The sequence below is a fragment of the Hipposideros armiger genome, unplaced genomic scaffold (genome assembly GCF_001890085.2).
Source record: "Hipposideros armiger isolate ML-2016 unplaced genomic scaffold, ASM189008v1 scaffold_244, whole genome shotgun sequence".
Classification (NCBI taxonomy): Eukaryota; Metazoa; Chordata; class Mammalia; order Chiroptera; family Hipposideridae; genus Hipposideros; species Hipposideros armiger.
The window spans coordinates 2,153,180-2,166,388 of NW_017731594.1; the positions used below are offsets into that span (position 1 = coordinate 2,153,180).

The 13,209-nt window shown below is 36.9% G+C and overlaps 1 protein-coding gene across 1 annotated transcript in view; it reads left to right on the forward strand.

Annotated features, from left to right (window-relative positions):
• Positions 1–13,209, forward strand: part of TBX20 (T-box transcription factor 20) — a 54,056-nt gene that overhangs the window by 20,414 nt on the left and 20,433 nt on the right. The window contains exon 6 of the mRNA XM_019655726.1: positions 1,332–1,408. Coding sequence (XP_019511271.1) covers positions 1,332–1,408 — 77 coding nt within the window. The remainder of the gene's footprint in view (positions 1–1,331; positions 1,409–13,209) is intronic.

Genomic DNA, 13,209 nt, shown 5'->3' on the forward strand with positions numbered 1-13,209 from the left:
CTCTCTGCTCAGGACAGTGTGGGAAGTTCTATTTTAAGCAAGGTAAATAGCATCTTTGCAACTTGTACATTGGTTAACTGACTTGAAGAATGAAAGGGGAAACATGCCTTTCTTTTGTAATAATAAAAGCAATTTTTTGGTGATAATAGCTTAAAATGAACAGTAGATACACTCTCATCAGAGGAAAAGTTGCTTTTTGAAAAAACAGCATTTCAAATCATTTTGATTATGTGTACTCCTTACTTTGAAAGAGGAGAACATGCCTCCACCGATAACTCTTTTTTCCAGGTTGACTATAATATTGTGTGTGTGTCTCTCTCTCAAGATTAACATGGGTTCTCATATTGATATGAATGAGCTATGACTCTGTGGTTTTGGTTTGTTTTTTCAGATACTGACTAGCTGTGTCTTAGTCCTCCTAGGTTCCTTTCAGCTCTAACACTCAGGAATTGTACATGTCAAGTATCTTTGAATCAATGTTTCCTTTATTTACTTATTTTTGCTTTGCAACCTAATGTATGTTTCTTTGGAGGTGCAGTGCATAGGATTTAATGGATCTTTCTGCAATAATATTAATACTGTGGGAATTATGATTAGCATAGCATAGACTCTTAATACTTCAGACCATGATTCTCATTAGGAAGTATTTTTTTTTCCGTGTAAGCATAGAGTGTATCAGTAACATTGTATGGGAGGATAACACAAAGACCTATTATTTTGATTCTAATTTAGTCAGATGGGAAGGGGACCAGATGGAAGAGGGATCGTGACGTAAATACACGATATATGGCTTATATCATGTGTTGATGTCATGTATCTCAATTGAGTGTTGAACATGAAGCTATTATTGTCTATTTTATCCATCATGGTGTGTGTCCGTGGTGCTAACGAATGATGCTGACAAGTCAGCATGAGACAACGTTCTTGTTTTTATTCCCCATTCCCCACCAATGCGGGCCTTTTAGACAGCTCCCCAGCTCCCCAGTGGATCCCTGCCCTTTCACTGCTCTCTTAAATACTTCACGCTGCAGCCACACTGTTCATGAAAGGCCCCCATCCTTAACTGTCTCTATCCATGGACCTCCAGCCTATTCTCTAGGACCAGCCCGTCCTCAGATACCTCCTTCTCTTGTCGGCCTTCCCTGACCCTCCCACCAAATCCATCCCTCCTGTGAACTTCTCTAGCAATTTCAACCTTTCTCACGGTACTGAGAGACATTAGCTATTCTTGGGAACGGCCATGATGGAAAATGAACTAACTCTATATTTCCGATTTTATTTCCTTGAGCTCAGAAATGATATTCTTTTGTTACCCGTTCTTCCCTTTCCAGATAACCAAGCTGAAAATAGATAGCAACCCTTTTGCCAAAGGATTTCGGGACTCCTCCAGGCTCACTGACATTGAGAGGTAATGAGAATTTTCTGTTTACTTTTTGTCCAGATAAGATAAAGAGAGAGCGAGTTTGTAAGAACATACTCCTTTCAACGCCAAAGAACCATAACCTTACTGTATATAGTCTCCAATTCTCTTGACCCCCCTTCCCTTCCAGCTATAAACCCTGTAGATAGGCAAGTGCTTAAGCTGTGACAGCTGCTGCAGCTGGCTCTATTCTCTGCTCAATTTCTGAGTGAAGTGGTTTCTTTGCTCAGGACATTTACTCAACTGTGAAATATAGGGCTTCTTTGTTACCAAAGACTCAATCCTCTTGATTGTAAACTCCGTGTCTCGTGTGGTGACCTGCAGAGGAGTGGAATCTTGATAGCCTTTGCCTTCTGAAGTGGGTGCATTTGCTAACACGAAGGATATAATGGTAGTTGGGAATTTTGAGACAGGGAGATGTAATTTAATTCAGGGCACATATTTTCCCCGTAGCTTAGACTGCTTATATTTAACAGGAGAGATAGCAGATCTCAGGACCTTTAAAAAGACAAGTGACAATGATATGCCCGTAACTTACCCCACTTTTAACTTAATTAAAATGGTTCACCCAGTTGAGACCGTCTATGTGAGTAATGACTATAGTGAGATCCACAGTTTGCCCAATAGGAATGTCAAAAAGTGTGTTTTTCAAAGAGAAGATTTTTCAGTGTGATTATTTATGTCTCTTACACATACTATGTAACTTTCTGTACTTATTCTTTTTTTGAGTGAGAACATTGAAGTTCTACTTTCTTAGCAAATTTCAGTTATGCAATACAGTGTTATTAACTCTAATCACCATGTTATGCATCAGAGCCTCAGACCCTGTTCATCTTCGGTGCTTGTTCTTTTCTGTGGCCTGGAGTCTTTATCGATAGGTGGGGTATCTTTGCACCAGCCCTCTGGTTTATCTTATCTCCAAATCTTTGTGTGAGCTCCCTGCCAACTGCCACACTTCCCCCTGTAGTCACAATCTTCTGACCACAGCACTTCTCCCCAACCTGTCCTGGCAACTCACATTAAGGGATAATTGCGTGTGTTAGCAGCATCTGTCGGATCCTTCCCTAAGCTTTCCCAGATAGCAGGGCACGGGGGGCTGGTTTTGGTTTCGGGGAGCAGATGTAGAGGCTCGGTGGGGAGACAGAAAAGCCAGCAGGAGAGGCTAAACGTTGGGCAGGAACTGTGGGATGTGAGTAGAAAAGAAAGATTAATAAATTGGAGAGCTTGACAAGTGCTTGGGGCTGTTGCGATCAAGGAAAGAAATTGAGCTTGTGGTTGAAGATCCACTGCAAATGCAGAGAAAAGCCAAATGGGCACATGGGACATAGCTGGGCAAATAGGCCTGGATACCCAAGTCAGTGAAAATGCAGCCATCAGCTGTGTGGGCGACAAATGAAGCCATCTACACAGGCTGCCCCCATTTAGGCAGGACCTTTATCACCTATTCCTGGAGCGCCAGAGGCACTGATTCAGGGTCTGTGCAGGTGGGTTATCACCAGTTAGCTTTTTCTCAGCTTTGGCAGGTGTCAAGCGAAAATGAAGACAGTGGGCAGTGGGTCAGTAATGATGTGCTTTTATAATGTACATTGTACCTTCTGTCTCAGATCAGGGGGTGCACATGTTACATTGAGAGACAAAGGTCATGGGTTAGAGTCCCAGCTTTGCCTTTTACCGGCTGAGTGATCCTGGAGAAGTTACCTCACCTGAGCCCGTTTCCTCATCTACAAAATAATTCTACTCATTTCAGAGGCTTATTATAAGAACCAAGGAAGATGACATTCATCAAAGCAGCTTGTAAATCTAAAATAATTGTAAGTTCCTCATCTTATTAGGTGAGCATAGTTTTTTGCCCCATCTGCGTCTACTTCTAATAGTCTTAATAAGCTACTCCTAGAGTAAAAATAGCCCCTGAATTGCGCATGTGCTCATGAGATAAGAGTCCCCAGACTGACTGTCCTTTAGAATGACAGATTTGATAAAACATGCAGCACATTTTCCACTTACTGAATAAGCGTCCTGAGGTGGGGAGCACTCCACGTACACGAAGCTAAGTTGCTTTCAATAGTCTGAGGGCCAAAAGAGCATCTTATATGACCAGCTGAAAGTTTGCAAGATGACCTAAGTAGTGTGAAATTGGCCAAGGGTTTGGATTTCATTTCCAGATATTTAAGTCTGAATTTTTCCTAAACAGCCTTTAGGGATGGGACAAATCAGATCAATTGATCTTTAGAGACCTGAAGAAATTAAATTAGTCTGGAGTCAGTTACTGCACTAAACCATCTAGTAATTGAATTGCTCCTTGTAACTGATTGAAAACAGCCCTATCTGTAACAATATAGGGAACTTTTCTGTATAAGAGATCTGAGAGAAAAACACATCTTTTTATGACATGATGACAGAAATTGCACTTTTCTAACCTAATTGAATATGATGTTATTGTGACTTCAATGATTTCAAGTTTCCTATTTCAGATTTACAATTACTGTGTGGGTCACCCAAACAAAAATGCCTGTAAGATTGGGTCTGTGCCTTATACCTCCAAATGCACTATGTTCATCCTACAGTTGCATAAGCTTCAGGGATGCTGTCAGAGGCATTGTGGTTTTCTGGCTCTCATTTCAGCAGGTTTCGTTCAGATTATTGAATGTCTCATGTACATCATGTGTAGCCCTACTCTTCAGGTAAAAGAAACCCATTATTAGCCGTTCATTAGCCAAAGTAGAAAGTATTTGCATTAGATGCTTAGCACATATACCTACAATGGACAGCTAAGAAGTAACCCCAAAGCCCAAAGGGCTTTCTTAATAGAATCTAACTTATAGTTATTTAGTTCAGGAAAAGAATTATCTGCTGGTCTCATATAGTAATAAATAACCTACAGACAGTCCGTCCGTTGGCCTTTCCTTTTGCTTTTTGCTTTTTGGAGGGGAGGAGGACACTTTGTACAGTAAGAGACGGCCTAATGTTACATATGAGAAAGGAAACTTAACAAGGAGGGTTTTTAAATGTTATTTGCAAAGTTAAGTTTCTTTCATTAGTTGTTTTTTTTTAAAATACATTTGTAAAATATGTTACAAATACTTTTTTTTTTTACAAAGACGTTCATGCTCATTGCAGGAAAACTCTGACAGGTAAGAAAAAGAGCACAAAAAAGTAACAAAGTCCCACTCCCTCGGTCTCATGACCACGGGCAAAAACTTATGTATTCTCCCATATACTTACCTATGTGTGCACAAACATTTACTCCCTTTGAAGTTTACCACCCATACTATTTTAAATCATTTCCCCCTTAGTATCAATATAGGTATGTCTGTAGTACACTTTTTGATGGCTGCCTACTTTTCCATTGTGTACAATAATTTATTTGACCAATCCTGTATGTTATTTAGATTTCCCACTTGTTAATACAAGCAGTGCCAGGAGGAAAATGTATATCTTTACATATATTCTGCATTATTACTACGGGATAAATACTAACAAACAAACATGCTTATCAAAGGATATACATTTTTCAATCATAATGTTATTTTTAATTGTTAAAAATTTGGGGAAAGCCTAAATGTTCAATAGTAGGAGAATGGTTTAATAAATGTTTAGAGTCATGCAATGGGATTTTTTACAATCGTGGTAAAATATGCATATTTTACTATTTTAACCATTCTTAAATGCATGTACAATTCTGTGGCATTAAGTACATTCACAATATTGTGTGACCATCACCATTATCATTTCTGCAATCTTTGTATCATCCCAAACAGAAAATTGGTACCCATTAAACCCTAACTCCCCAACCCTCCTGCCTCAGCTCCTAGTAATGTCTATCTCCTTTCTGTCTCTGAATTTGCCTAGTATAGGTGCCTCGTATAAATGGAAAGATATACATGTTTTTAAGGCTTTTCATACATGTTGCCGAGTTTTCCTAAAGAAAGATTGTCCATGTCATGGTCAAATGCCCATTTATTTACATCCTTGTCAATCATGATCGTCTTTTCATTTGTACCAATTTGATAGGTGAAAATTTGTTTTTTCTGTTGTAAATTGGTCTGTTATATCCTTATCCCATATTTTTTCTTTTGGATTGCTTATCTTTTTTTTTATTGATCTATAAAAACTATTTATGTTTTAGTATTTTAAGTGTTCATATATGTTGGAATCATTTTACCAGTTTGAAATTAGCTTTTAATTTGTTTTTGATGAATAGAATATGTGGCCACCAAATCTATTCTCTTTCTTTATGATTTCTTAAAAAGACATTCCCTAACTAATAATAATAATAAAAAAAGACATTCCCTATTCCAAAATTATGTAAATATGTAAATATTCAACTATAGATTTTCTATCACTTCACTGCCTTATAGTTTTTTATTTAAACATTTAACTCATGCAATATTTTATTTTGGTATAAGATATGAAAGAGATATGCCACTGTATATTTTTATAAGTTGCCCCAATACCATATATTTACTTGCATATTCCTTTCCAAATTATTTATAATTCCCACTTTATCGTATACTAAATTATTGCCTATAAGTTGTTCAGTCTCTTTATTGACCTGCCAGTATTGTGTTATTATAATTTTTGTAAATTGATAAAATATGTAAATGTTTGATGATACTTAGATATCTGATATACCAAACTCCAAACCTTTTTACTTGTCATTTTCAAATTTTCCTGATATTCTTTGACATTTATGTTTCTAGTCTTTGAAATCATTTTTTCAAGTCTTTCTAAAAAATGTCATTGGAATTTTGATTGGTCTTGTGTTGAATTAGTTATGGGGAGAAAATTGATATCTTTGCATATTGAGACTTCCATCTAGAAATATGCCATGAATTTATCCTTTTACTGAAATCCTTTCTTATGTTCTCTAGAAGTTTTTGTAATTTCAAGTTTGTAAGTCCTGCACATATTTTCTTAAGCACATAGCTAGGTCTACTAGAGCTATACTCTCCAATTTAATAGATACTGGCCATAAGTGGCTAGTGAGGCCTTGAAATGTGGCTATTCCATATTGAGATATGCTATAAGTACACACACACACACACACACACACACACACACACACACACAGACACACACACACACCCCATTGATTTTGAAGGCTTAGTATGAGGAAAGAATGAAAATATCTCAATAATAGTTTCAAAATATTGATTAGATGTTGAAATACTATTTTGGACATATATCAGGCTAAATAAAATATATTAAAATTAATTTCACTTTTTAACAAAAACGTGGAGACTAGACTATTTAAAATTACATATGGCTCATACTACCATCTATTGGCTGGCACTGTACTGGGAGATTTTTTGGCAGTGGGGAGAGGATGTACTTTCGAAAATAGAATTTTTTATTAGAAATCTACCCAGTTTAGTCAGTAAAAAGGTATACAAAATGGCACCCTGCCATTTTACCGAACTTAAAAAAATTAGTTTTAATAATATTTTCCTTTTAGTCTCTTGAGTTTTCCAGTTAGATTGCTATATCATTTGCAAAAATGGTAATTTTTATCTTTTTCTTTATAATAGTTATGCTTTTAAAAGTATCTTTTTCTTGTTTTCTTGACTAAAATTTCCAGATACTATTGAAAAGTAATGATGATATTTAGCGTTTTTCTCTTGTTCTTGACTGTTTTAGTAATGCCTCTAAGTGTTTTATCATAATATCTGGCTTCACTGCCTGTTGGTTTTAGATGGATATTCTTTATCATATTGAGGTAATACCCTTCTATGCCTAAATTAAGAATTTTTTATCTTGAATGTTACTTGAATTTATATTAAATGCTCTTTTAATATCTATTGTGACAATTTTAATTACTTTTCTACTTTTAAATAGCAATCATATTAATTATATTAATCATATTAATTATAGTCATTTTGTCTATGTTGAGCCATCCTTGTATTCCTGGAATAAATTCTGTCCAGATTGCACCTGTTTTTCTGTAATATATTGCTACATTGAATTTGCTCATTTTACTTATGGCTTTTTGTGTCAGTCTTCCTAAGAGATTTGTTGTTTCTTCTTTCTTTTTCTGTCACTTTTTGGTATCAGGTTTCTCCTAGTTTGTTCAGATGAAATTAAATAGTTTCCTTCTTTTTATTGTCTGGAGCAGTTTAAATAGCAAAGAAGTGTTCCTTTACCTGAAGATTTTACAGTCTTGCCCATAAATTCTTCTGGGTGCAGTATTCTTTTGGGGAATACTATAACTACTATTTTAGTTTGTTTCATAGTTTATCAAATATACAGAGGGTGCCAAAAATATGTATACACATTTTAAGAAAGGAAAAAGCTATTAAAATTACATCGATGGTAACCACTTGAGCACCTCTTGTAATTGCAGAACTCAAATGTGACTTGTATTCATCTTTTATTATCGGTATATTTCAATACAGTACTTTCCTTTTTTAAAATGTGTATACATTTTTTTGGCACCCTCTGTATACTAACGTCTAGCCCACTTAATGCTTTTTTCCTTTATTCTACTTTGTCTAATTTTATATTGCTATACTTTTAAAATTTTTGCTTTCTTTTATTTGCCTTTTAATTTTTAAAAATCTTTGTCACTATAGCAATATACACCCCTCTTTTGCATTATTAAATATCCTGACATTTCTTTCATTAAGGAAAAATACAATCTCCTCTTAATCCCATTTGTCTCTTGAGTTGCTGACTCTCTCTGTTTTTGTTCCTTTTTATAGTAAAGCTCCTTAAAAAGAGCTGTGTGTGTTCTTTTCTCCAGTTCCTCTCTTCCATTTATCGCTTTTACCCTGCCTTTTAGATTTCACTCCCAATGACTACACCTCCAATCCACCCTTGTCCAGGTCACCAGTGACCTTCCATTGCTAAACCCAGTGGTCAGCTCTTCGTCCTCATCACACTTGACCTGTCATCCGAGTTTGACAGTTCTTCATGCCTGTCCTTTCTTCTTGGCTTCCATGACTTCCCGCTCTTCTGGTTTCTTTGCTATTTCATTGGCTATTCTTCCTCCATCCCCCGTGTTTGTTCTTCCTCTTGTCTTCCATCCATAAATAGTGATGTGTTCCAGGCCTTAGTCCTTGGACCACTTCTTTTCTCAGTCTGCATCTCCTCCCTGGGTGATTTGATGCAGCTGCATGCCTTTAAATACTATTATGCGCTGACTACTATCACATTTGCATCAGTGGTTCTGGCCTCTCTCAAGTCAAAGATCTGACTGGCTGTTTCTTTTCCTTTTCCGTAAGGGCATCTCAGATTTACACGTGTAAGACAGGATGCCCGATCGCGTTCTTCCACACCTCTGTTCCCTTAACGTTTCCGTATCAGCTGCTGACAACCATTGATACATCCTTCCCATAGCTCTGGCCAAAAGGCTGGGGCTCATCCTTGGCGCCTCCTTTTCCCTCCGCTCACATCCAGACAGTCAGCTAATCCTTCAGCCTGTAGCCAGTGGAGTCAACTACTTCTTACCATCTCCGCTGCTACCACCCTTATCATCTCTTTCCTAGATTGTCACATTGAGTTTCTAATAGATCCTTCTACCTCCACTCTTCCTTCCCTAAGTCCATGTTCAGAACTTAATACCAGTCAGAATGAGCTTGTCAAGAAAGGAAGTCAGACCGTATCACTCTTGCTCAGAGCTCTCCAACGAATTGCCATCTTCTTCCATCTTATTCACAATAAAATCCAAAGTCCAGGCAAGGCCTGGAAGGTCCTTCAGAATCAGAGCCCAACCCTCCCAGGTAGCTTCCTGAACTCATTTACCTTTCTCTTGCTCACTGTTCTTTGAATGATGCCCAGGCCCCTCTTGGCCTTAGGGATTTTATACTTGCTTACCCTCTGCCTGGAATGTGCTGCCGCCAATATCTGAATGGTCCAAGGCTTTGTCTTTTGTTTCTTACTATGTCCCCAGAACCTAGACCAGTGCCTGGTACATAGGAAACACTCAAATATTTGTTGAATAAATAATGATGTGTCTTTTTAAACATAGTAATCTATTTTTAAAAAGATTTCATTTGAAGGTCTTTGTGTTTTAATAGAAAAATTTAATCCATTTCTAAGTATTGTGATAACTGATGTGTTTGGTGTTGTTTCTTTTTAACTGTTTCTGCTTTCTGTTTAATTTAGCTTTTGGTTTTACCTTTTATTTTTCTCTTCCTGTCTTTTGTTATGTTTATCAAATGTTTTTCCCCTTTCATGATGGCTAACATACCACAGTTACCATGTGTCAGGCAGTGAGTATATATTTTACACACTTTATTTCAGTTACTCTTCAAAATAACCTTATAACAAAGAACCATTATCATCCCTAACTTGTAGATGAGATAGCAGAAGCTTAGAGCTATGAATACTTTATTCAAATTCACATGATTTGTAATAGCTGAATCTCATACCCAGTTTAGTTTGTCTGAAACCAAAGTTCTTTCTCTAATGTTCATTATATTTCCTTTTAATAATTATGTTTTTAAATTCTAAAAGACAGAATTGATATTTCTGTTATGATCAGGAATAAAACTCTACATTTTCTTTTCTTGTAAAATAGGAGATATTTAATATACTATTTCCTTGTACTATACCTCCCTCAACCCATAGTTTTAGTTTAAATAACTGGTAGTTTAAATCCATATATTTATTCATGTATCTTTATCTCTTCTATTTTTTTCTTAATGTTAACATAAAGATGACAATATATCAACCACAATCATTTAAATTTAATTCTGGTGATATTTTATTGTTTACTGCTCATTTCTTCTACACTCCCTCCAACTATTGGAATTATATTCTGACTTTATTCTCAGCTGTTGATAAACGTTGAGTAATTGGTTGAGAAAGGCCTCTTCTTTATGAGTTCTTGCATAGTTGAGAGGACTGGTGTCTGTTATGTATGAACCTGACTAGTGTCCCAATCTTTTGCTCAGAACACTTTCAACCTTCCTTTGTCATCTAGCTCTTAAATATTGTGGAATAAAAGCTGATGCTAAACTCAATGTCTTGCCTTTGTTGAAAATTTTTTTTCTCTTTGGATAAAATGCTTTTAGAAAGTTTTATTTGGAATTCAGAAATTATGCCACTATTTATTTAGTTGTAGGGTTTTTCATTAGTATTTACAATGTAATCGAGCCCTTCAAATCGAAAACTCAAGTCATTATTGGCTCAGGAAATTTTTCTTCTTGTTCATTTTCTCCTTTTCTTCCTCCTCCATCCTGTTGCTTCTAATCGCTATGCTCTATTTAGACCTAAAACTCCTATATGCATAGATTATATCTCCTAAATCTAGTCTCTAACTTTTTACTCTGATATTGAGAGAATTCCTTTTATGAATCTTCTAATTTGTTGATTTTCTTCTCTGCAGCATCTAGTATTCTGTTTACTGCCTTTGCTGAGTTTTTAAAAATATGGTAGTTTTTATTTTGTCATTTCCAACTGTACTTTTACATTTTCAGATTATTCCCTCTTCATGCCTCATCACCCCTGTTTTAACAACACAGGGTCTTCTTAAATCTCACGGAAAATTTGAAAATACAAATGAGAGACTTAAAATATTTCTTCCTGTTTCTTGGAATAAGCCTGTTTCAAAAGAGTTCACTTGTTCTGCTTTTTAAAACTAGGTTTCTTCTTTTGAATTCCTGAATGTTTTGTAATATCCAGCTATTGTTCTCTAGCTCATCTGTAGAATAGGGTGTCTGTTTATATAGTGTTAGAAGCTGAGATTAATTTTTAATAAAAGCATGTGGATCTTTGTTAAATCTCTCAGGTGCAGACCAAAACCAAGGTAATAATTTAAATTTATTGTAATTTTGCTAGTGTGGAAATATAATTAGTCTGTTTGGGTTAGGAACTTACCACAGGTGGATGGCGATGGCCTTGAGAAGGGGGTTTTAACTTTGCATTGGTTGAGCTAGCCTCTCTGACTGCCTCAGCAGCTAGAAATGAGTTGCTCCCTCCCCACACCCAGCAAAGCAACTTCATGGCCCTCCTCCAGTGCCAGTCACGGTCATGGCCGATACCCTCCGGTGTACACAACACCCGGTGCTCGCTGAGAGTGCCGCTGTTGGATGCCTTCCTCCTAGCCTCCGGCAGTGTGAGAATCTGCTCCCTATCAACTGCTCAAAGACAGGCTTTTATCAGTAACCTCTGCTGCTCCAGTGTAGGGTTTAGGTGACGCTCTGACAGAGGCCTTCTCTTTCATCTATTGCTTCCTCAGGTAGCTTTCCTTGTACATTGGTGAATGGCTTGCTGGTTGATGCTTCCCTCACTCCTTTCCTGTTTGTGGCTAAAATACCTAAATAAGTAGATGTCACACTCCTTAATTTCCTGAGTTCCCCTTGTTTTCTCATTCATATCAGTGGGGCAGAGAATTAAATACATAGGCTTATCTCACCATACTGGTTCAGGATTTGTACTGAGAGTCTCTCTAAAATATGTTTTAAACCCCCTAGCATTGAATAAAACTTTTAAATCAAATTTGGACACATGCCCAGTGGGAATCAGGCCTTTTTGCTCAGAGCTCAAAAACACTCTATTAGTTTACCTGAGGAAGGAAACTTCAGCAAAGAAAGTTACAAATCTAATATTCTGGGAATCTAGAGAAGTTTTTTCTACATGAAGCCATGGAGCAGCAAACATTTTGGCAGATTTGCTAAAGAGGTTCACAGTTTATGGGTAGTTTCTAGGTGTTTCATAGTGACTTATGGTGCCTGGAAGAAAGCAGTGTTTGCCTCTAACACAGCTCCAAGCTGGCTTGTGGCGTTTCTGAGGCAGGAGATTTTAGGAGCAGTGCAAGGTCAGCGGAGCCCATCTCTAAGCAGGTAAATGGCTTAGATTAGGGGTTGACAAACTACGTCTTAGCCCACAAGCTAAGAACGGTCTTTACATTTTTAAATGGTTGGAAAAAAATAAAAATAAATTTTGTGACATGCAAAGATATGAAATTAAATCTTATTGTCTATAAACAGTTTTATTAGCACACAGTCATGTTTTTCCATTTATATGTTGTATGTGGCTGCTTTCCTGCTACAAAAACAGAGCTGAGTATATCTGACAGAGACCATAAGGCCTTGCAAAGCTTAAAATATCCACTATCTGGCCTTCACAGAAAAACTTTGCCGTTCCCTGGCTTAGAGCTTTAAGGGGCTGAGGAAATGTTGGCAGCAAGGGAAACTCCTACCCAGAAATTTCACCTCCTATGGATGATTTTTTCCTCTTTCTGGGTTAAAATGGGTAAACTCAGAATTTCATTTTGAGGCTGACGTGGTGTGATGCTAGTTGAGAAAGCTGGTGAGATCTAATCTCTGCCAACACTTTATCCTTCATGTATTTACACAGGTAATTGAGACATGCTTGTAGGGTCATTTTAGCACCTATAGTTCCAGCCAGAAGAAAGATGACAGAGGAGGATGACTTGGAGATGCATACAGTAATACCTCGGTTTGCGAGCATAATGCGTTCCGGAAACAAACTACTCATATTGCAAGACATTGCTCATTTACCAAGTTAAAATGTATTACTAGGTAATGGCAAAAACCGCTGCTACTTTTGCACCAACCTAATAGAAGTGTTTGCTCGTCTTGTGGAACACTTGCAAACCAAGTTACTTAAAATCCAAGGTTTTACTGTACTTTTTAAAGGTTCTCTGCAGATTTCAATTTTCTCTGTAATTTTTGTCCATCTTCTAATATTATGCCCCCACTATTATGAATAATTGAAAAATAGGTGGAATTTCTTTTTCTCCTTCAGAGTACTAGAAATTTGCAAGGCCTTTAAGAGAGCCGAATAAAAGGCATTTGAGACCCTGAAAACATCAACCAGTTTAT